Source organism: Oncorhynchus masou, chromosome 1, assembly GCF_036934945.1.
Source record: "Oncorhynchus masou masou isolate Uvic2021 chromosome 1, UVic_Omas_1.1, whole genome shotgun sequence".
Classification (NCBI taxonomy): Eukaryota; Metazoa; Chordata; class Actinopteri; order Salmoniformes; family Salmonidae; genus Oncorhynchus; species Oncorhynchus masou.
In genome coordinates, this window is record NC_088212.1 from 73,527,537 (window position 1) to 73,548,058 (window position 20,522).

The window sequence follows — 20,522 nt, forward strand, 5'->3', positions numbered from 1 at the left end:
GTGATACAATTTCCATCTGTTTGCTATGTCTCACTGAGTAAAAATGGATTTCAAACAAGTGTCGTGCTTTACCATATAGTTTTCAAAAGTTTGACCAAATAGAGTAGTATTTTATATAAATGAAAAAACGATGTGCTTTTGACAGTCCCTCCTTCGCCAGTCCCCTCCCCTTACTGCTTTTGACGACGTCATTCCCTATTTAAGCACTGCGCAACCCTCACCACTCACACATATCAGTTTGCGGACGAGAGTAAAGGTTACCTGCTTCAACAGTGCTTGAACGGCAACCTTCTACTCTTTTAAGCAATTTTTTTTTGATTGAATTGATCCCTTTTGAAAACCAAATTAGATCAAGCTATCCATAACATCGTAGAAACGAACAATTCGAATCATTCACGCCACCTCTTCGGACCAGAAAAAACACAAGGTAAGACAAATAACATATCTAGCTAAGAATAAGTTATTAAACTAGCTGGTTGGCATAATTGTTGGATGTAACAACGTAACTAGCTAGCCACTACCGCCCAAGGCCGTACTACTGAGGGTGGTTAGTTAGCTACGTTATGTAACAAACTACGCTACCTACTGTAGCCAGCTAGCTAACGTTATTAACAAGCTTGCGACGATGTCAAATGCGTTGTAACGTTAGCATTGTAAAATAACTCAGCGTTATTACCCTCGGTACTAAAAACAATCGTCAATGTTATAATTGCGGTGTTTTTCGATATCGTGGCGGTTTACTAAATATGTCCTTGGTTTGCCAAATAATGGCGTCTGGCGTTCAGTGCTGGCAACATTTTTTTTTTCACTGATCGGCTCCATGATTTGCAGTTACGTCGACGTCACAGCACCAATTTGACTTGCTGCGGTCCCAGACGTTTTTGTCCGCTCTCTTACGCACACCGCGCCCTTTGTTCTTATCTGCCTGTATGCGCGACGATGCGGCAGAATTAAGTGGGGGAAATCGATAAACGCTATCAACTAACTTTTGGGTAGGAGTCAGAACTCTATAAATTGGCAACACTGATGGCCTTGGTCGGTGAAGTGCGAGGATCTTTTATATTGACAAGATATTCGATTAACAATGGAAGTACATGCCTTCAAAGGCGGGATATATCTAGCCAATCTATTGTGTAATAGAGCAATTCCCTTAACAACAAACATTGCGTTTGATCGAATAAACTTAACTTATTAAAATAGCAATTAGGTTTCTTTAAACCCTTTTATTAAGTCAGCTAAAGCAACCTGGTTAATGCTGGGCCAATTGTTCACCAACATAGAGGACTCCTGATCACAAGGCAAAGAATGAACCTCTAACTAAATTGTAGAAATGTAAATGTGTGTTTAAAGCATTTCATGAGAACTAAAAGGTGTGTAAAATGAAAATATTGTCCCCACTTGCATTAATTTATTGAAGGTCCTGAAGTAGCCCCAGAGGCTTATCCGGAAGCCAACCACATTTGGTTTGGTCGCACACCCGTTGGCAGAAGTGAATTTGCCTAATTATTTTGCCAACTCTCCCCACTTATATCAAACCATTTGTTTGAGTTCAGTCATAGCCGCTAGCATTTCTTAATGAACCATCTAAAACATGCCTATATCAAGAAGTGCAGTCGCCCTTAACAGTCTATCTGTGTTGACATATTTTGGGCGGTGTCGACCCTCTTGCTACCTCTCTGGATGCGATGTACATAAGGTTAGAGCATCTAGCTAAAGTTATTGAAGAGTCAGAATCTTCCCTTTGGCATCGAGTCCTCCATGCTGTTTTAAAAAGTGCCTTAATTCATTGAACCAAAGTGTGCCCTTTTGAGTTAATACATTTCCATTTCAGAAACATGTCTCCAGTGAGACAGAACTTCCATCAGGACTGTGAGGCTGCCATCAACCGGCAGATCAACCTGGAGCTGTACGCTTCCTATGTTTATCTGTCCATGGTAAGACTGGAAGGGGAATGGGGAGGAAGAAGGGTTTGGCAAGTGTAGTCTCGGATACTAGTATGACTGATTAGATTACAGGAACACTGAGTCATGAGGAGTAAAAAGGTTACACCCCATGACAGTGCAGATGGGTGTGTTTTCCCCACTCTGGCCTCTTGGCAGCCCATTTAATACTAGGGCTGGGTGGTATGGCCTAAATTGTAATCGTTTTCAACCTTGTGAGTGATGCACTTTTTTATTTAGTTATATCACATTCTGAATCAGTTGTTGTACAATTCACTGCATTTCATACAGTCAGAAATCTAAAGTCAAGGCTCATGAAACTATATCCAGGCCAAATAAGCCTTCCACAACCATAAGACCCACTAATTTAATTATCTAACCAAAATAGTTGAGTGCTTTTTGCAGCATTTGCTGTTAACAGGAGGCTACCATGTTTATGCCTCAACTTTCTCACTAATTAACAGTTCATTCAGCACTGTCTATAATCGTGGTAGCATCCATATTAATGTAGATGTGTTTAATTACTGTTCTTGTTTAGTGACTCAAATGATGATGCATTTACCACTTCTATTGGATGCAAATTTATCCCAACAAATTTGGAGTCAAAAGCTTGATGTAGTCATTACGTGTTAGGCATATGGGACCACATATGTTTACTTTAATACACTCGTAAATTTGTCCCATTACTTTTATTCCCCTAAAATGGTGTGACTATGTATAAAAGTGCTTTACTTTCTAAACGGTTGACCCGACATGGATCAAAATAAACTCAAATTAAAGCTGTCTGTAATTGAACCTCATAGTCATTGTATCATTTCAAGTGCTGGATACAGATCCAAAATGTCACTGTCCCAACACTTGTGGAGCTCATTTAATCTGCATACTGATAGCAGTGATCATTGTAGATGCACATTGATTCTACTGATCTTGACATAAGTAGCGATGGTAGAACTGGAACCAGCCAGGTATCTTTGAATTCACCTTTACCATCTCCTGTCTCAGGCGTATTACTTCGATCGTGATGACCAGGCCCTGCATAACTTTGCTAAGTTTTTCAAGAACCAGTCCCACGAAGAACGTGAGCACGCTGAGAAGCTGATGAAAGTTCAGAACCAGAGGGGAGGGAGAATCTTCCTGCAGGATGTCAAGGTGTGTGCTAAGTGCTTGTGTGCATGTCCATGTTTCGCCTGTGTGCAAATGCATGCTTTCAGTGGGAGTTTATTGTGGGGATATGATAGCTCCCATCTAGGGAGGACTGATTGAGGGAGTGGACCACTTATCTTTCAGACATTTCAACTGCTGCGTGTGTCATTGACACTGTCAGAGATAAATGTACTGTTGCAATGGGCATGGAGAGAATGTTAAACGGCAGCCATACTGAATCCTAGAGACTGACTTTGCTTACAGAGTAAAGCAATGAGGGGTTAAGAAAACAGGCAACAAGTGATTTAAACTTGACTAAATGGTTATTAAGCAGCTAGGTAGCCAATGTGTACTCCAGTTTGTCTGACATAAGCCAGTGGGGGGGAATAGTGGCTTGTGAAGAGGCACTACGGCTGCTCTTTGTAACACCATATGTGTGGCTTGTTCCAGAAACCAGAGAAGGATGAGTGGGGTAGTGGTGTGGAGGCCCTTGAGAGTGCCCTGCAGCTGGAGAAAAGTGTAAACCAGTCCCTGCTGGACCTGCACAAGGTCTGCGCTGATCACAACGACCCACACGTGAGTATATGGAGTAATAAACTATACAAAGGCAAAACGCTATGTTTTAACTGCAAGATGTTTTTAAGAATCTCTGAAGATTTAAAATCAGAATCTAATCCACCCATATTTATGTAATTCAGGATATCATAAACAGGGCGCCAAATCTGAAGTCTGTCAGGTTTTTCATGCAGTGTACACTTTAATCGGTGCCAAGTCCAGAGGGTCACATGAAGGGTTTTAAAAAACCCTTTTCCTCTAGGGTCTAGATGAACACTAGAGATTATTCATCCCTGTTCTGTTTGAGGCATCACTCCACTGAGTTTTGCTTACCTGTTGGTCCTTTCTCTCATTTGGTCTTTTTTCGCTCAGATGTGTGACTTCATTGAGACACACTACCTGGACGAGCAGGTGAAGTCCATAAAGGAGCTGGGTGACTGGGTGACCAACCTCCGCCGGATGGGTGCCCCCCAGAACGGCATGGCCGAGTACCTGTTTGACAAACACACTTTGGGCAAAGAGAGCACATAGACCCTCAGTTTCTTGCTATATCCTATAGCTGTGTTTCTGTCTTGCTTTATCTATAGGCTTGGCATCAATCAAGTTCATCCTTGAATCCTTAGTTTGTGCTATGCTATTCCCTCCCGTTCCTATAAGCCAGTAGCCCTTTCCCCTCCACATGCCATTCTAGCCTGCTTGTTTTGACTGCAGTTGTCAATAAATGAAACCCTCTGGATTCTGATAAGCCTCTTTGTCATAATTCTGCAGAGGTGTGTGCATATATAAAGATTAGTCTAAATGGTCTCATTCAGACATAGTTAAACACTGAACAAAACTGGTCTGATACAAAATGGATAGAATAAAGAGAACTCAACAAGTTGGAAGCTAGAGAAATGAGACTGACTATGAAATAGCAAACTTTTTTTCACCTTTATTTAACCAGGTAGGCAAGTTGAGAATAAGTTTTTACTTACAATTGCGACCTGGCAAAGCAGTTAAACCTAATGGTTACAGATGGAGTAAAACAAATATACAGAAAAATAAGTCTGTGGTAAAAGCAAAAAGGCCATGGTGGTGAAGTAAATAAAATCTAACAAGTAAAATCTAACAAGTAAAAAAATAATGGTAGCTTTGCAGTGGAATGTGCAAGTAGAAATTATTGGGTGCGAAAAATACAGTAGGGGAAGAGGAAGTTGTTTGGGATAAATTATAGATGGGCTATGTACAGTAATCTGTGAGCTGCTCTGACAGTTGATGCTCAAAAAGCTAGTGAGGGAGAAGTGTTTCAGATTATTGTAGTTCCAGTCCTTGGCAGCAGAGAACTGGAAGGAGAGGCAGCCAAAGGAAGAATTGGTTTTGGGGTGACCAGAGATGCCTGCTGGCGCGCGTGCGACAGGTGGGTGCTGCTATGGTGACCAGTGAGCTGAGCTAAGGGGTGTAGATGACCTGGAGCCAGTGGGTTTGGCAACGAGTATGACACGAGGTATAAGATGACATATTAAAACTGATCTGTTGATCACACAAGTACTTTATACACCAAATTTTCATGCGTATGGATATCTTTCCAGTAAAATGTTACTGTTCGAAGGTTTCCAGAAACCTTTCAATACATGTGAAGTACATGTCGGATAAAAAAATACTCGACCGTCCTGATGGGAACACCAGATTTGTAAACTTTGCAAATATTGAATAAACTAACCACTAGACAAGGTGGCCTCCATTTGTAAAATATTATTTACCTTAACTAGGCAAGTCGGTTAAGAACAAATTATTTTAAATGATGGTGTAGGAAGTGGGTTAACTGCCTTGTTCAGGGGGCAGAGCAACACATTTTTACCTTGACAGCCCGGGGATTCAGTCTCGCAACTAGACCAACGCGCTAACCACTAGGCTACTGCCCCCCCCCCGGAGAGATGGTGTCGGAAAGGCTTTTAAAGTGACCGTATTGATTTAACCATATCGAAGTAATCTTGCAGTCAGATGTGTGGTCCTCCCCTCCGACTTTGGAAAGTGAACAGTTTAGGCTACAAACTATGAACTTCACAGCATGGTGAAATTGCAAAGTGTTGAGCTTGATGCTCCTTTCCCCAAAATATTGAGGGTCTTATTCTGGTGACAAAATTAAAGGTTAAAAGGTTTTGTGGCAAAACGCTATATATCCATTATTTAGCTGGAATGGAATGTTTGTCCTGCAGATTAGAACGATATATTACTTAACTTTATATGTATTTTTTATATTGATGTCGTAGACATCACTAGACAGGAATTCTAATGATATCTAGTTTATGTAAGCTAGTGCGGACGGCTGGAATGGAGTAAATGGAATGGTACCAAACGTGGTTTCCATTGACTCCATTCCAACCATTATTGTGAGTCCCCCCCTCAGCAGCCTCCAATGAGTGTACAAAACATTAAGAACACCCCCCCCCCTTTTGCCCTCAGAACAGCCTCAATTCGTCGGGGCACGGACTCTACAAGGTGTTACAGGGATGCCGGCCCATGTTGACACCAATGCTTCCCTCAGTTGTTTAAAGTTGGTTGGATGTCCTTTGGGTGGTGGAGCATTTGTGATACACATGGGAAAGGGTTAAGCTTGAAAAACCCAGCAGTGTTGTAGTTCTTGATACAAAACTGTGTGCCTGGCACCTTTTTCATACCCTGTTAAAAGGCACTTAAATCTTTTGTCTTGTTTCAATTGTCTCAAGGCTTAAAAATACTTGTTTAATTAACCGGTTTCCTCGTATTCATCTACACTGATTGAGGTGGATTTAACAAGTGATATCAATGAGGGTTCATGTATTTTACCTGGTCAGTCTATGTCACGGAAAGAGCAGGTATTAATTTAAGTGATAATGCCCTCAACGGGTGTGATAGATTACATGTAATCTGTTACTACCCAACCCTACCCTTAGTGTAGTGGGTCTATGACATCATCCTATCTAGGGTTCTATATCTATGATCACCAATGTGTCATTTGTACAGTTCATATATATATACATATATACATACACGACAGTTCAAAAGTTTGGGGTCACTTAGAAACGTCCTTGTTTTTGAAAGAAAAGCAAATTTTTTGTCCATTAAAATAACATCAAATTGATCAGAAATACAGTCTAGACATTGTTAATGTTGTAAATGACTATTCTAGCTGGAAACGGCTGATCTTATTATGGAATATCTAGATAGGTGTACAGAGGCCCATTATCAGCAACCATCACTCCGGTGTTCCAATGGCATGTTGTGTTAACTAATCTAAGTTTATCAATTTAAAAGGCTAATTGATCATTAGAAAAACCTTTTGCAATTATGTTAGCACAGCAGAAAACTACTGTTGTTCTGATAAAAGTAGCAATAAAACTGGCCTTTGGACTAGTTGAGTATCTGGAGCATCAGCATTTGTGAGTTTGATTACAGGCTCAAAATGGCCAGAAACAATTAACTTTCTTCTGAAACTCGTCAGTCTATTCTTGTTCTGAGAAATTAAGGCTTTCCATGCAAGAAATTGCCAAGAAACTGAAGATCTCATACAACGCTGTATACTACCTTCACAGAACAGCGCAAACTGGTTCTAACCAGAATAGAATGAGTGGGAGGCCCCAGTGCAAAACTGAGCAAGAGGACAAGTACATTAGAGTGTCTAGTTTGAGAAACAGACACCAAACAAGTCCTCAACTGGCAGCTTCATTAAATAGTACCCGCAAAAACACCAGTCTCAACTTCAACAGTGAAGAGGCGACTCCGGGATGTTGGCCTTCTAGGCAGAGTACCTCCATCCAGTGTCTGTGTTCTTTTGCACATCTTGATCCTTTCTTTTTATTGGCCAGTCTGAGAATATGGCTTTTTCTCTGCAGCTTTGCAAAAAATGTAAAATTGGAGTCATGAGAAGGGCAAACCTAGCCTATGACCTGACTCATCACCTTATATATTACTGCCCCTAGTTATGACAAGTTCAGGGAGTGAGTGTTTTAATAAATCAAACAATGAACACTTAACACACCAACATGAAAACAGTCAATAACACCCGAGGAAAGAACCAAGGGGAGTGACAGATACAGGGAAGATAATCAAGGAGGTGATGGAGTCCAGGTGAGTGTCATGAGGCGCAGGTGCGCGAGACGATGGTGACAGGTGTGCGGGACACTCAGCAGCCTGATGACCTAGAGGCCAGAGAGGGAGTATATGTGACACCAATGTAAAATTGGAGTCATGAGAAGGGCTAACCTATCACCTTATATATTACTGCCCCCCAGTTGTGACATCCCAAAAAACACAAAAACTCTACAACCCATTTAACACTAAAACTGAAACTAAATAATATAAAAATGAAATGTATATATTTTATGCAACTTAAACTAAATAGAAACTAATACGGATGTACAAAACAAACATAAATAAAAACAAATATAGAAACACATAACCTTGCTGTGCTGTCTCCATAATGACATGTCATTATGCAACCGACATGACGTCATCATGATGGCACTGGCCATAAAAGTTTAAAACTAGTTAAAAATGTATTTTTTCTTTTTTTTGTTACCTTTAGAATTTCTAGTATTTGTTAGCACTTTACACTAAGGTACTATTTGAAGTGTGTTTTATGTACAGGTAACTGCCAAAATAAAGGAAACACTTGAGATTTGATTTGATTTTAGTAAAGGAGGGATACAAAGTATTTTGAAAGCAGGTGCTTCCACACAGGTGGGGTTCCTGAGTTAATTAAGCAGTTAACGTCCCATCATGCTTAGGGTCATGTATAAAAATGCTGGGCAGGTCATTATTTTGGCTATCATGGCTTTGGCACGCAGGATGACAATGCCCCCGTCCACAGGGAAGGAGTGGTCACTGATCTGGTTGGCTGAGCATGAAAATGATGTAAACCATATGCCATGGCTGTTTCAGTGACTAGATCTCAACCCAATTGAACACCTATGGGAGATTCTGGAGCAGTGCCTGAGACAGTTTTTTTACACCAAAATACAATGATTTGCAATTGAGGACAAAAGCTAAATAGGTTAGTACAGTAAAGCATTAAAATCTATAATTTGTTTTCTGATGTGTTGTTGCTGACTAGAAGAGGCAGTGTCAGTTAGTCGTTCTCAAGACGCCAGACAGGGGTTATATCCAGAAACTGGTAGGCCTCACGAGATGCTAAGAGGCCTATGTACTTTAAACTATCCATATACATTTTTGTTGTTGTTGCAGTATGCCCCATAAAAGCTCACTAGGTTTTCTAATGCCTTCTTTGTGAGGCATTGGAAAACCTCCCTGGTCTTTGTTATTGAATCTTTGCTATATGTAGTTTACTGTAGTCTAGTCAATGCCATCCAATTCAACTATTGCTGTATATATACTATTCTATCCCGTGGATTTTTTATTTGATTCATTTTATTTCACCTTTATTTAACCAGGTAGGCCAGTTGAGAACAAGTTCTCATTTACAACTGCGACCTGGCCAAGATAAAGCAAAGCAGTGCGACACAAACATCAACACAAATAAACAAATAAACAAATGTACAGTCAATAATAGAAAAGAAAAATCAATGTGCAGTGTGTGCAAATGTAGAAAATTAGGGAGGTAAGGCAATAAATAGGCCACAGAGGCAAAATAATTACAATTTAGCATTAACACTGGAGTGATTGATGTGCAGATGATGATGTGCAAGTAGTGATATTGGGGTTCAAAAGAGCAAAAAGATAAATAACAATATGGGGATGAGGTAGTTGGGTGTGCTATTTACAGATTGGCTGTGTACAGGTACAGTGATCGGTAAGCTGATCTGACAGCTGATGCTTAAAGTTAGAGAGGGAGATATGTCTCCAGCTTCAGTGATTTTTGCAATTTGTTCCAGTCATTGGCAGCAGAGAACTGTAAGGAAAGGCGGCCAAAGGAAGTCTTAGCTTTGGGGATGAACAGTAAAATATACCTGCTGGAGAGTGTGCTACGGTTGGGTGTTGCTATGGTGACCAGTGAGCTAAGGCAGGGCTTTACCGAGCAAAGACTTATCGATGACCTGGAGCCAGTGGGCCAACGAGAGCATACAGGTCACAGTGGTGGGTAGTATATGGGGCTTTGGTGACAAAATGGATGGCACTGTGATAGACTACATCCAATTTGCTGAGTAGAGTGTTGGCTATTTTAGAAATTACACATCGTGTAGTCAAGGATTGGTGGGATAGTCAGTTTTACGAGGGTATGTTTGGCAGCATGAATGAAGGAGGCTTTGTTGCGAAATAGTAAGCCAATTCTAGATGTAATTTTGGATTGGAGATGTTTGATGTGAGTCTGGAAGGAGAGTGAACCAGGCGAGGCAGTCATTTGAGAAACCAAGGCTATTGAATCTGCCGATAAGAATGCGGAGATTGACAGAGTCAAAAGCCTTGGCCAGGTCGATGAAGACGGCTGCACAGTACTGTCTTTTATCAATGGTGGTTATGCTATTGTTTAGGACGTTGAGCGTGGCTGAGGTGCACCCATGACTAGCTCGGAAACCAGATTGCATAGTGGCAAAGGTACGGTGGGATTTGAAATGGTTGGTGATCTGTTTGTTAACTTGGCTTTTGCAGGGCAGGATGGATATAGGTTTATAACAGTTTGGGTCTAGAGGGTCTCCCCCTTTGAAGAGGGGGATGACCGGGGCAGCTTTCCAATCTTTGGGGATCTCAGACAATACGAAAGAGAGGTTGAACAGGCTAGTAATAGGGGTTGCAACATTTTCAGCTGATAATTTTAGAGGGAGAGAGTCCAGATTTTCTAGCCCAGCTGATTTTAGGGATCCAGACTTTGCAGCTCTTTCAGAACATCTGTATTCTACAGATTTTCAAAATATTCTATCCACATACCGTCCAAAATGTCAATACATCCCATCACACACACATATATATATTTACACTATGGACTCATTGCTTGTCGTATCATTTTTATATTTCTTAATTCCATTCTTTTACTTTTAGATCTGTGTGTATTGTTGGAAATTGTTAGATATTACTGCACTGCTGGAGCTATTAACACAAGCATTTCGCTACACACGCAAAACATCTGCTAAATATGTGTATGCAACCAATAAAAATAGATTTTATTTGTAAACAAGAGTAATTGTGACCAGTAGCAGGATGAATAATGTTGAAGTCAAAAGTTTACATACACCTTAGCCAAATACATTTAAACTCAGTTTTTCACAATTCCTGACATTTAAGCCTAGTAAAAATGTCCTGTTTTAGGTCAGTTAGGAACACCACTTTATTTTAATAATGTGAAATGTCAGAATAATAGTAGAATTAATTATTTCAGCTTTTATTTCTTTCATCACATTCCCAGTGGGTCAGAAGTTTACATACACTCAATTAGTTTTTGGTAGCATTGCCTTTAAATTGATTCACTTGGGTCAAACATTCCAGGTAGCCTTCCACAAGCTTCCCACAATAAGTTGTGTGAATTTTGGCCCATTCCTCCTGACAGAGCTGGTGTAACTGAGTCAGGTTTGCAGGCCTCCTTGCTCGTGCATGCTTTTTCAGTTCTGCCCACACATTTTCTATGGGATTGAGGTCAGGGCTTTGTGATGGCCACTCCAATACCTTGACTTTGTTGTCCTTAAGCCATTTTGCCACAACTTTGGAAGTATGCTTGGGGTCATTTTCCATTTGGAAGACCCATTTGCGACCAAGCTTTAACTTCCTGATTGATGTCTTGAGATCTTCAAAATACCCACATAATTTTCCATCCTCATGATGCCAACTATTTTGTGAAATGCACCGTCCCTCCTGCAACAAAGCATTCCCACATCATGATGCTGCCACCCCTGTGCTTCACGTTTGGGATGGTGTTCTTCGGGCTTGCAAACCTTCCCCTTTTACCTCCAAACATAACGATGGTCATTACTGCCAAACTGTTCTATTTTTGATTCATCAGACCAGAGGACGTTTCTTCAAAAAGTACGATCTTTGTCCCCATGTGCAGTTACAAACCGTAGTCTGGCTTTTCTATGGCGGTTTTGGAGCAGTGGCTTCTTCCTTGCTGAGTGGCCTTTCAGGTTAGGTCGATATATGACTCGTTTTACTGTGGATAGAGATACTTTTGTACCTGTTTCCTCCAGCATCTTCACAAGGTCCTTTGCTGTTGTTCTGGGATTGATTTTCACTTTTCACAACAAAGTACGTTCATCTAGGAGACAGAACGCGTCTCCTTCCTGAGCGGTATGACAGCTACGTGGTCCCATGGTGTGTATACTTGTGTACTATTGTTTGTACAGATGAATGTGGTACCTTCAGGCATTTGGACATTACTCCCAAGGATGAACAAGACTTGTGGAGGTCTACAATTTGTTTTCTGAGGTCATGGCTGATTTCTTTTCATTTTCCCACGATGTCAAGCAAACAGGCACTGAGTTTGAAGTTAGACCTTGAAATACATCCACAGGTACACCTCCAATTGACTCAAATTATGTCAATTAGCCTATCAGAAGCTTCTAAAGCCATGACATCATTTACTGGAATTTTCCAAGTTGTTTAAAAGACACAGTCAACTTAGTGTATGGAAACTTCTGACCCACTGGAATTGTGCTACAGTTAATTATAAGTGAAATAATCTGTCTGTAAACAATTGTTGGAAAATTATGTCCTAATCAACTTGTCAAAACTATAGTTTATTAACAAGAAATTTGTGGAGTGGTTGAAAAACAAGTTTTAATGACTCCAACCTAAGTGTATGTAAACTTCCTTCTTCAACTGCAAATAGATACTAATGGTAATGGCAAGCAATAATAAATGAACAGCAGCATAGGTGTGAGGGGGAGCAGTAATTGTGTAACCCTTAAGATAAAGGTGCCAACTGTAAGATGTGGACATGCAAATTGCTTTTCATGTCTATGTCTATTAAATACCTGTATTCTACCCTATTATAGTAGTCTATAATGAATCATATCATAAGGAATAATTCTCTCATATTAGGTGAGAGGCAAACTTTTGGAACCTCAACCATCAAGACAATTACTACATTAAAAGCAGAAAAACAAACTGCTCCCCCATTAGTCTTATTAATACAGACACATCACATTTTGATGCCTTGTTCTTTTAAGCTGTAGGCCTAGTTACACAATTGAGGAGTATCCTCCTTATTGCCCAAGGCTTCAGAGCACGTCCTCTAATTCATCTTGTCATGTCCTGGAAATTTCTCATCTTGTGTTCCCGGCATACACTTCTGATCGTAATAGCTTGGGAGGACGAAGTTAGGGAATTCCAGCTTTTGGAAAAACAGAACTCCTCCCTGGTCTGAGTGGAATATAAGAACAAGCTGCAGACCACAAACCAACACAAAACACAAGGGAGTTCAAACTGCCTGACTGACTAACTAACTAAGGAGCTAGAAGGTAAGCGATAACTCTCTTATATGAGGCAGTCTGAGTTTAAGTTGAATAAATGATCTGTAAATATGTTAGCAATTCATATAGGGGCCTATGCTCTCTCTCACCCTCGTGTTTCCTTCAGTTTGTCGCATCTGCAAGTATGAAGCTGCTTCTCGCTGGACTTGTTCTGACCCTCGTTGTAGGAGCTCAAGCTCAGTGGTACCGCTTCCCTGGTGAAGCTGCTCGAGGTCCGTTTATACACTTTAATCATTGTTTCTTCATTGTTGACAGAAATAGATACAGAAACCAGTAGCAACAAATCTATCAAGAGCGACATGTATTGTATTTGAGAACTCCTTTAAAGTCATTGTTATTTCTTGAGGCAAGTGGTTTGAAAAGTTGTAAAGTTCATTGAAAGTGTCAAACTCAACATCTGTGTCCTCCTGACCCTGCAGGTGCTAGAGACATGTGGCGTGCATATGGCGACATGAAGGACGCCAACTGGAAAAACTCAGACAAGTACTTTCACGCTCGGGGCAACTATGATGCTGCCAGGAGAGGACCAGGGGGCAGGTGGGCAGCAGCAGTCATCAGGTGGGTGATTCATCAAATTATCTCATAAAAACATTCTCCTTTCTCTAATTAGATCTTTATGCCACTTTTTGTAAAAAAAAAAAAAATGTCTGGTCAGAAAGACAATTTTACCATTATTGGTTTACTGTGGTTGGCGAGTTACTTATGTAGTATTTCTCCTCTCTCAGTAATGGCCGGGAGATGGTTCAGGGTTCCTTTGGTCGAGGACACGAGGACTCAGCAGCTGACCAGAAGGCTAACCACTGGGGACGTAATGGAGGGGACCCCAACCGATTCAGACCCCAAGGACTCCCCAAGAACTACTGAACCTACAAAAAGGAGGTTACTAGCCAAACTGAAGGACCAAATTCCAAACAAACATATTGCACTTAATCACTGTGCAAAAAAACGTCATATTCTCAAAAATTATTTCTGCTAATAGACAGGTACATGGTACTGAAACTTAGTATACAATGTATTTCAAAAGTGTTGCGAAAATAAAGTGATTACACAACCAGAGACCGAATGTCTTTCTGTATTCAGTATGATATGACTGGGAAGGCTGGAAAGAAATGTTGAAATCCTGAAATGTACACTCAAATGATCTGGTGTTGGCATTTTCCCAGCCTTCAACTGGCAACGGGTCAGCCCTTTACAACTAGAAAGAGGAACTTTTGGACAGTGGTGTAGCCGTACATAGTACATGTTTTTCATAGGGTAGACATAGAAGAAGCTGAGAAAAACATAGGAGACATAGAAGAAGCTGAGAAAAACATAGGAGACAAGAGGCTAAGATTAAGGCAGATGACGAGGTGATGTGAACTTTGAGGGTGCAACAACAATTATTTTTCTCTGCCCATCCCTATGCCCATCCCTAAGCTCCCTCTCTCCAACACAACACACACCGTGTCCTCCCCTTCTCACTAACCAATAGATGCTGGTTTAACTGACCACCGATCCACCGGGCCAATTTGTTGAGTGTAACGATATAACATCGAATCCTGTTACTAGTGGTGCAGGGGAAGGCAGGGTAGCCTAGTGGTTAGAGCGTTGGATTAGTAACCGAAAGGTTGCAAGTTCAAATCCCCGAGTTGACGAGGTACAAATTTGTCGTTCTGCTCCTGAACAGACAGTTAACCCACTGTTCCTAGGTCGTCATTTAAAATAAGATTTTTTTCTTAACTGACTTGCCTAGTTAAATAAAGGTACCATATAGGCTTGAACAGCTGGTCCAGGAGAATAAAAAGTGGTAGGTCAGTTCATGATAAATTATAATATTGGTTTCTGTCACATCCATTTCAGTGTATTTGTTAATCATTGAGGGTCACTGATGAAATCTTTGTGAAAATAGAAACATGCTCTGGAACAAAGCTGGTGCCAGGCTATCCTTGTTGTGACATCACAAGAGGAGCATACAATGAGTAGGCTATGTATAAGTTAACACAGATAGATAATATGCATACAGCGAGGATTTTGAACATAACCACTCATTATTACAGAATGCAGAATTACAGGTGTACTGTAAAATATGCACAGACATACAATGTTTTGTTGAGCCTGACCACACCTCCACACAAGCAACCAATGAGAGTATGGTTCAAAGTACTGTACCAGCTTCTTGGTACAGACTTTGAACAGAGTGAGTGAGTGAGTGAGTGAGTGAGTGAGAGAGAGGTCAATAGCAATAGATTTTGTAATTTCAAATATCATAGATTTTGCTATATCATTATTAACTTTACCTGATATGTGTAATGGGTAGCAACAGGGTTCTGCTTGACCAAGTGGAAATAAGTAGCCTCAGCAGTTGCACTCAGCATCGATGTGATGAGCCCTGAAATGCAGCAAGGAAAACATAAGCATCATTGAATACCTGATCAGTGTATACATTTATGTGGAAGGTTCACCGGGTGAGCAATGATGTGTAGTTAACGGGGGTGAATTATGTTAAGTCAGGTTTACCTGACAATCATAACACTCAAATCTGAATGTGCAAGGCAGGTAGGTGGTGGAATGGGTATAGTGTTACGTGGAAGTATTTATTCATGATGTATTAACAAACTAGATGTGGTAAGTCTCTCCATTACCACATGTAATCCATTCCTGGCAATGAAAAATACATGAGCTCATACTGTACATATAAATGAAAAGCAGACATTGAGTAGACAGACCACTCCTGTGCCTTCTCTTAGGTACTATTCTATGACCAAGGTCCCCCCCCCACACACACACACACACACACACACACACACACACACACACACACACACACAGTAGATCCTTTTATAAAGACAACAAAGTGAAATATTCGGTCAAAGATATATTGTTACATGCCTGCAAAGAGAGAAGGAGTGCTGTGAGCTGACATAATAGACCTCAAACAGAAAAACACCCATATTTCTAATCACAGTATTGGATGTCCCATCTCCCTCTCTCTTTCTCTGCTTTTTCTTGCTCCATTCAAATACAATGCACACACACAAATCAGGAGAGATCTGGGAGGAGTAGGAGTAGAGGAAATAGAAGAGTTTGGGATAGAATTAGGGTTGAGAGAGGAGTGGAGGGGAAGGATTGATGTGATTGGTCCAGAAGGAGGGTGGCTGTACAGTCATATTCTTCTGAAAGCATGGCTCAATGAATGAACACTCTACATTTCAGGTAGCCAGCCAACACAACACTGAGGTAAATGCTACTATGCCCAGGGATAAGCCAAGTACTTTCCACACACAGATGTTTCTCAAAGCTAATTCCTCCACCATTTTCCAGCTCTCTCGTTCTTGTTCTTATCTTTTTTTATTGATTGGTCATTGTCACCTTTTTGATCCCTTCTCACCCTTCTCTCTTTCTCTCCCTCTCAGTTTACCTGCCAAATTGATCAACGGGGGAATTGCTGGACTGATTGGTGTGACATGTGTATTTCCTATTGACCTAGCCAAGACCCGTCTCCAGAACCAGCAAAATGGTTCCCGTCTCTACACCAGCATGTATGTACAATGTTGTTCAACACACACATTTAACCATTCTCATTTAGAAATTATAAAACAAACTTGCAGTTTGCTTGTAGTATCTGCTTACCTCTGGTTGATTCTCTGAGGTCTTTTCACACTAATCCTTTGTGTTCACAACACAGGTCAGATTGCCTTATCAAGACCATCCAATCAGAGGGGTACTTTGGCATGTACAGAGGTAGGACAAAGTTGTGTGCGTGTGTGTGTGTGTGTGTGTGCGTGCGTGCGTGCGTGTGTGCACACAGGTTTGAGCATGTTCTTTGTTTATGACTCTGTGTATCTCTATTTCTTTAACCATTAGGTGCTGCTGTGAACCTGACTCTGGTCACTCCAGAGAAGACCATCTAATTAGCTGCCAATGACTTCTTTAGACAGCACCTGTCCAAGGATGGGTGAGTAGTGCTCAGAGGCGTCTTTCAAACACCTACCTGTCAAATACAATCCTACACCAGTCGTAACTGACTGGTACACCAACCTCTTGCCCACTCTGATCTCTTTGAATAGATGTACTTGAAAGATGTATTTTATACTATATCAGCTTTAACTAACTTCTTGGTTGGATTTGATATACACATCACAAATAGGTTTGTAATAATATCTCACTATGTGCTGGGATCTAGTGGTAATACGTTATAGGTATAAATATTTTGTAAACACACAGCATGGTTGATAGGACCAATCCCACAGGCCCCTGCAGCATTATCCGCATGACATACCTGGGCTATCTTTAGCATCCCTCAACATTTCCATGGGGACCAACAACATGGCTGATAAATTATTGAGTGACCTGCGCCAGTGAACTGGTGAATTATTAACATGTTTCTAAGACTGTGTGAGTGCGTGTGTGTGTGTGTCCGTGCTTGTTTATGCATGTTTCTTTATGTGTATCACTAATGGTATGTGTATTGTTTTATGTGTGTTTATGGTCATGGCCTATGTGCATAGAAACTGAGAGTTTTATGTTGTATGCCTTTTGTTTAATGTATGGAAATCACTTGAGATAACACCAGAACATCCAGGGAAATGAGCAAAGTCATTGAACCAAAATAATTATGACATTTGTTCTCTCTCTCAGTCAGAAGCTTAGCCTGCTGAGGGAGATGCTGGCGGGTTGTGGTGCTGGGACATGTCAGGTAAGATCAGTTTGGGTATCAGCCTCAGACAGCTTTCTACTACCATCTTGTGGCTCAACAGTAATTATGCACAATAGTTTTGTGTCTGCCTGGGTATTTGAACTGCTTCTCTGTCCCTGGTTAATGATGTCACACTGATGATATTGATGATGTTTCGTGTGTTATGACACATGTAGAGGATCAGAGGAAGCTGATGTCCCAGGCTGCAGTTAATATAATACATCAATAAAATCAATTTATCCTCAAATAAAATTAAACATGTTCAATTTGGTTTAGATAATGCAAAAACAAAGTGTTGGAGAAGAAAGTAAAAGTGCAATTATGTGCCATGAAAAAAGCTAATGTTTAAGTTCTTTGCTCAGAACATGAGAACATATGAAAGCTGGTGGTTCTTTTTAACAGGAGTCTTCAATATTATTCACAGGTAAGAAGTTTTAGGTTGTAGTTATTATAGGAATTATAGGACTATTTCTCTCTATACGATTTGTATTTCATATACCTTTGACTATTGGATGTTCTTATAGGCACTTTAGTATTGCCAGTGTAACAGTATAGCTTCCGTCCCTCTTCTCGCTCCTACCTGGGCTCAAACCAAGAACACATCGACAACAACCACCCTTGAAGCAGCGTTACCCATCGCACCACAAAAGCTGCGGCAGAGCAAGGGGAACAACCACTCCAAGTCTCAGAGGGAGTGACGTTTGAAACGCTATTAGCGCGCACCCCGCTACCTAGCTAGCCATTTCACATCGGTTACACCAGCCTAATCTTGGGAGTTGATAGGCTTGAAGTCATAAACAGCAGAGCTGCTGGCAAAACGCACGAAAGTGCTGTTTGAATGAATGCTTACGAGCCTGCTGCTGCCTACCATCGCTCAGTCAGACTGCTCTATCAAATCATAGACTTAGTTGTAACATGATATCACACAGAAATACGAGCCGTAGGTCATTAATATGGTCGAATCCGGAAACTATCATCTCGAAAAACAAGACGTTTATTCTTCAGGTGAAATACGGAACCGTTCTGTATTTTATGTAACGGGTGGCATTCATAAGTCTAAATATTCCTGTTACATTGCACAGGAATATGTTGCACGGTTTTTCTGATGACTGCCTTGCCTGGTTCACCAACTACTTTGCAGACAGAGTTCAGTGTGTCAAATCGGAGGGCATGCTGTCCGGTCCTCTGGCAGTCTCTATGGGGTTGCCACAGGGTTCAATTCTCGGGCCGACTCTTTTCTCTGTATATATCAATGATGTTGCTCTTGCTGCGTGCGATTCCCTGATCCACCTCTACGCAGATGACACCTTTCTGTATACTTCCGGCCCTGTCCTTGGACACTGTGCTATCTAACCTCCAAACGAGCTTCAATGCCATACAACACTCCTTCCGTGGCCTCTTAAACGCTAGTAAAACCAAATGCATGCTTTTCAACCGTTCGCTGCCTGCACCCACATGCCCGACTAGAATCACCACCATGGATGGTTCCGACCTATAATATGTGGACATCTATAAGTACCTAGGTGTCTGGCTAGACTGTAAACTCTCCTTCCAGACTCATATCAAACATATCCAATCTAAAATCAAATCTAGAGTCGGCTTTCTATTCCGCAACAAAGCCTCCTTCAATCACGCCGCCAAACTGACTCTAGTAAAACTGACTATCCTACCGATCCTCAACTTCGGCGATGTCATCTACAAAATAGCTTCCAACACTCTACTCAGCAAACTGGATGCAGTTTATCACAGTGCAATCCGTTTTGTTACTGAAGCACCTTATACCACCCACCACTGCGACCTGTATGCTCTAGTCGGCTGGCCCTCGCTACATATTCGTCGCCAGACCCACTGGCTCCAGGTCATCTACAAGTCCATGCTCGGTAAAGTTCCGCCTTATCTCAGTTCACTGGTCACGATGGAAACACCCACCTGTAGCACGCGCTCCAGCAGGTGTATTTCACTGATCATCCCTAAAGCCAACACCTCATTTGGCCGCCTTTCGTTCCAGTTCTCTGCTGCCTGTGACTGGAACGAATTGCAAAAATCGCTGAAGTTGGAGACTTTTATCTCCCTCACCAACTTCAAACATCTGCTATCTGAGCAGCTAACCGATCGCTGCAGCTGTACATAGTCTATCGGTAAATAGCCCACCCAATTTTACCTACCTCATCCCCATACTGTTTTTATTTATTTACTTTTCTGCTCTTTTGCACACCAATATCTCTACCTGTACATGACCATCTGATAATTTATCACTCCAGTGTTAATCTGCAAAATTGTAACTATTTGCCTACCTCCTCATGCCTTTTGCACACAATGTATATAGACTCTTTTTTTCTACTGTGTTATTGACTTGTTAATTGTTTACTCCATGTGTAACTCTGTGTTGTCTGTTCACACTGCTATGCTTTATCTTGGCCAGGTCGCAGTTGCAAATGAGAACTTGTTCTCAACTAGCCTACCTGGTTAAATAAAGGTGAAATATATATTTTCTTAAATAAACAACCTTCAATGTTTTGTCATAATTATGTAAAAGTCTGGCAAATTAGGCGGCCCAAACTGTTATGCAGTTTGCACTGACTCTGCGTGCAATGAACGCAAGAGAAGTGACACAAATTCACCTGGTTAATATTGCCTGCTAACCTGGATTTATTTGAGCTAATGCAGGTTTAAAAATATATACTTCTGTGTATTGATTTTAAGAAAGGCATTGATGTTTATGGTTAGGTACAGTTGTGCAATGATTGTGCTTTTTTCGCAAATGCGCTTTTGTTAAATCATCCCGTTTGGCGAAGTTGGCTGTCTTTGTTAGGAAATAGTCTTTACAGAGTTCAC

General features: G+C 41.0%; 2 protein-coding genes across 2 annotated transcripts; both read left to right on the forward strand.

Annotated features, from left to right (window-relative positions):
• Nucleotides 1–215: 215 nt before the first annotated feature.
• LOC135550293 (ferritin, heavy subunit) lies at nucleotides 216–4,383 on the forward strand. Its single transcript, XM_064980962.1, has 5 exons — nucleotides 216–427; nucleotides 1,832–1,934; nucleotides 2,943–3,089; nucleotides 3,534–3,659; nucleotides 4,011–4,383. Exons 2-5 carry the CDS (start codon nucleotides 1,836–1,838, stop codon nucleotides 4,167–4,169), a joined length of 531 nt encoding a protein of 176 aa, XP_064837034.1. The 5' UTR covers nucleotides 216–427; nucleotides 1,832–1,835; the 3' UTR covers nucleotides 4,170–4,383.
• An 8,506-nt stretch (nucleotides 4,384–12,889) lies between these two features.
• On the forward strand, nucleotides 12,890–14,068 carry LOC135550314 (serum amyloid A-5 protein-like). The gene is made up of 4 exons (XM_064980994.1): nucleotides 12,890–13,000; nucleotides 13,119–13,224; nucleotides 13,432–13,570; nucleotides 13,738–14,068. Exons 2-4 carry the CDS (start codon nucleotides 13,137–13,139, stop codon nucleotides 13,874–13,876), a joined length of 366 nt encoding a protein of 121 aa, XP_064837066.1. The 5' UTR covers nucleotides 12,890–13,000; nucleotides 13,119–13,136; the 3' UTR covers nucleotides 13,877–14,068.
• The last annotated feature ends 6,454 nt before the right edge of the window (nucleotides 14,069–20,522 follow it).

Coding starts and splice junctions, on each gene's coding strand:
- LOC135550314 (XM_064980994.1), top strand. CDS start 13,137: ATGAAGCTGCTTCTCGCTGGACTTGTTCTGACCCTCGTTGTAGGAGCT. Junction 13,225..13,431: donor CCCTGGTGAAGCTGCTCGAG/GTCCGTTTATAC, acceptor CTGACCCTGCAG/GTGCTAGAGACATGTGGCGT. Junction 13,571..13,737: donor TGGGCAGCAGCAGTCATCAG/GTGGGTGATTCA, acceptor CTCCTCTCTCAG/TAATGGCCGGGAGATGGTTC.
- LOC135550293 (XM_064980962.1), top strand. CDS start 1,836: ATGTCTCCAGTGAGACAGAACTTCCATCAGGACTGTGAGGCTGCCATC. Junction 1,935..2,942: donor CCTATGTTTATCTGTCCATG/GTAAGACTGGAA, acceptor CTCCTGTCTCAG/GCGTATTACTTCGATCGTGA. Junction 3,090..3,533: donor TCTTCCTGCAGGATGTCAAG/GTGTGTGCTAAG, acceptor GGCTTGTTCCAG/AAACCAGAGAAGGATGAGTG.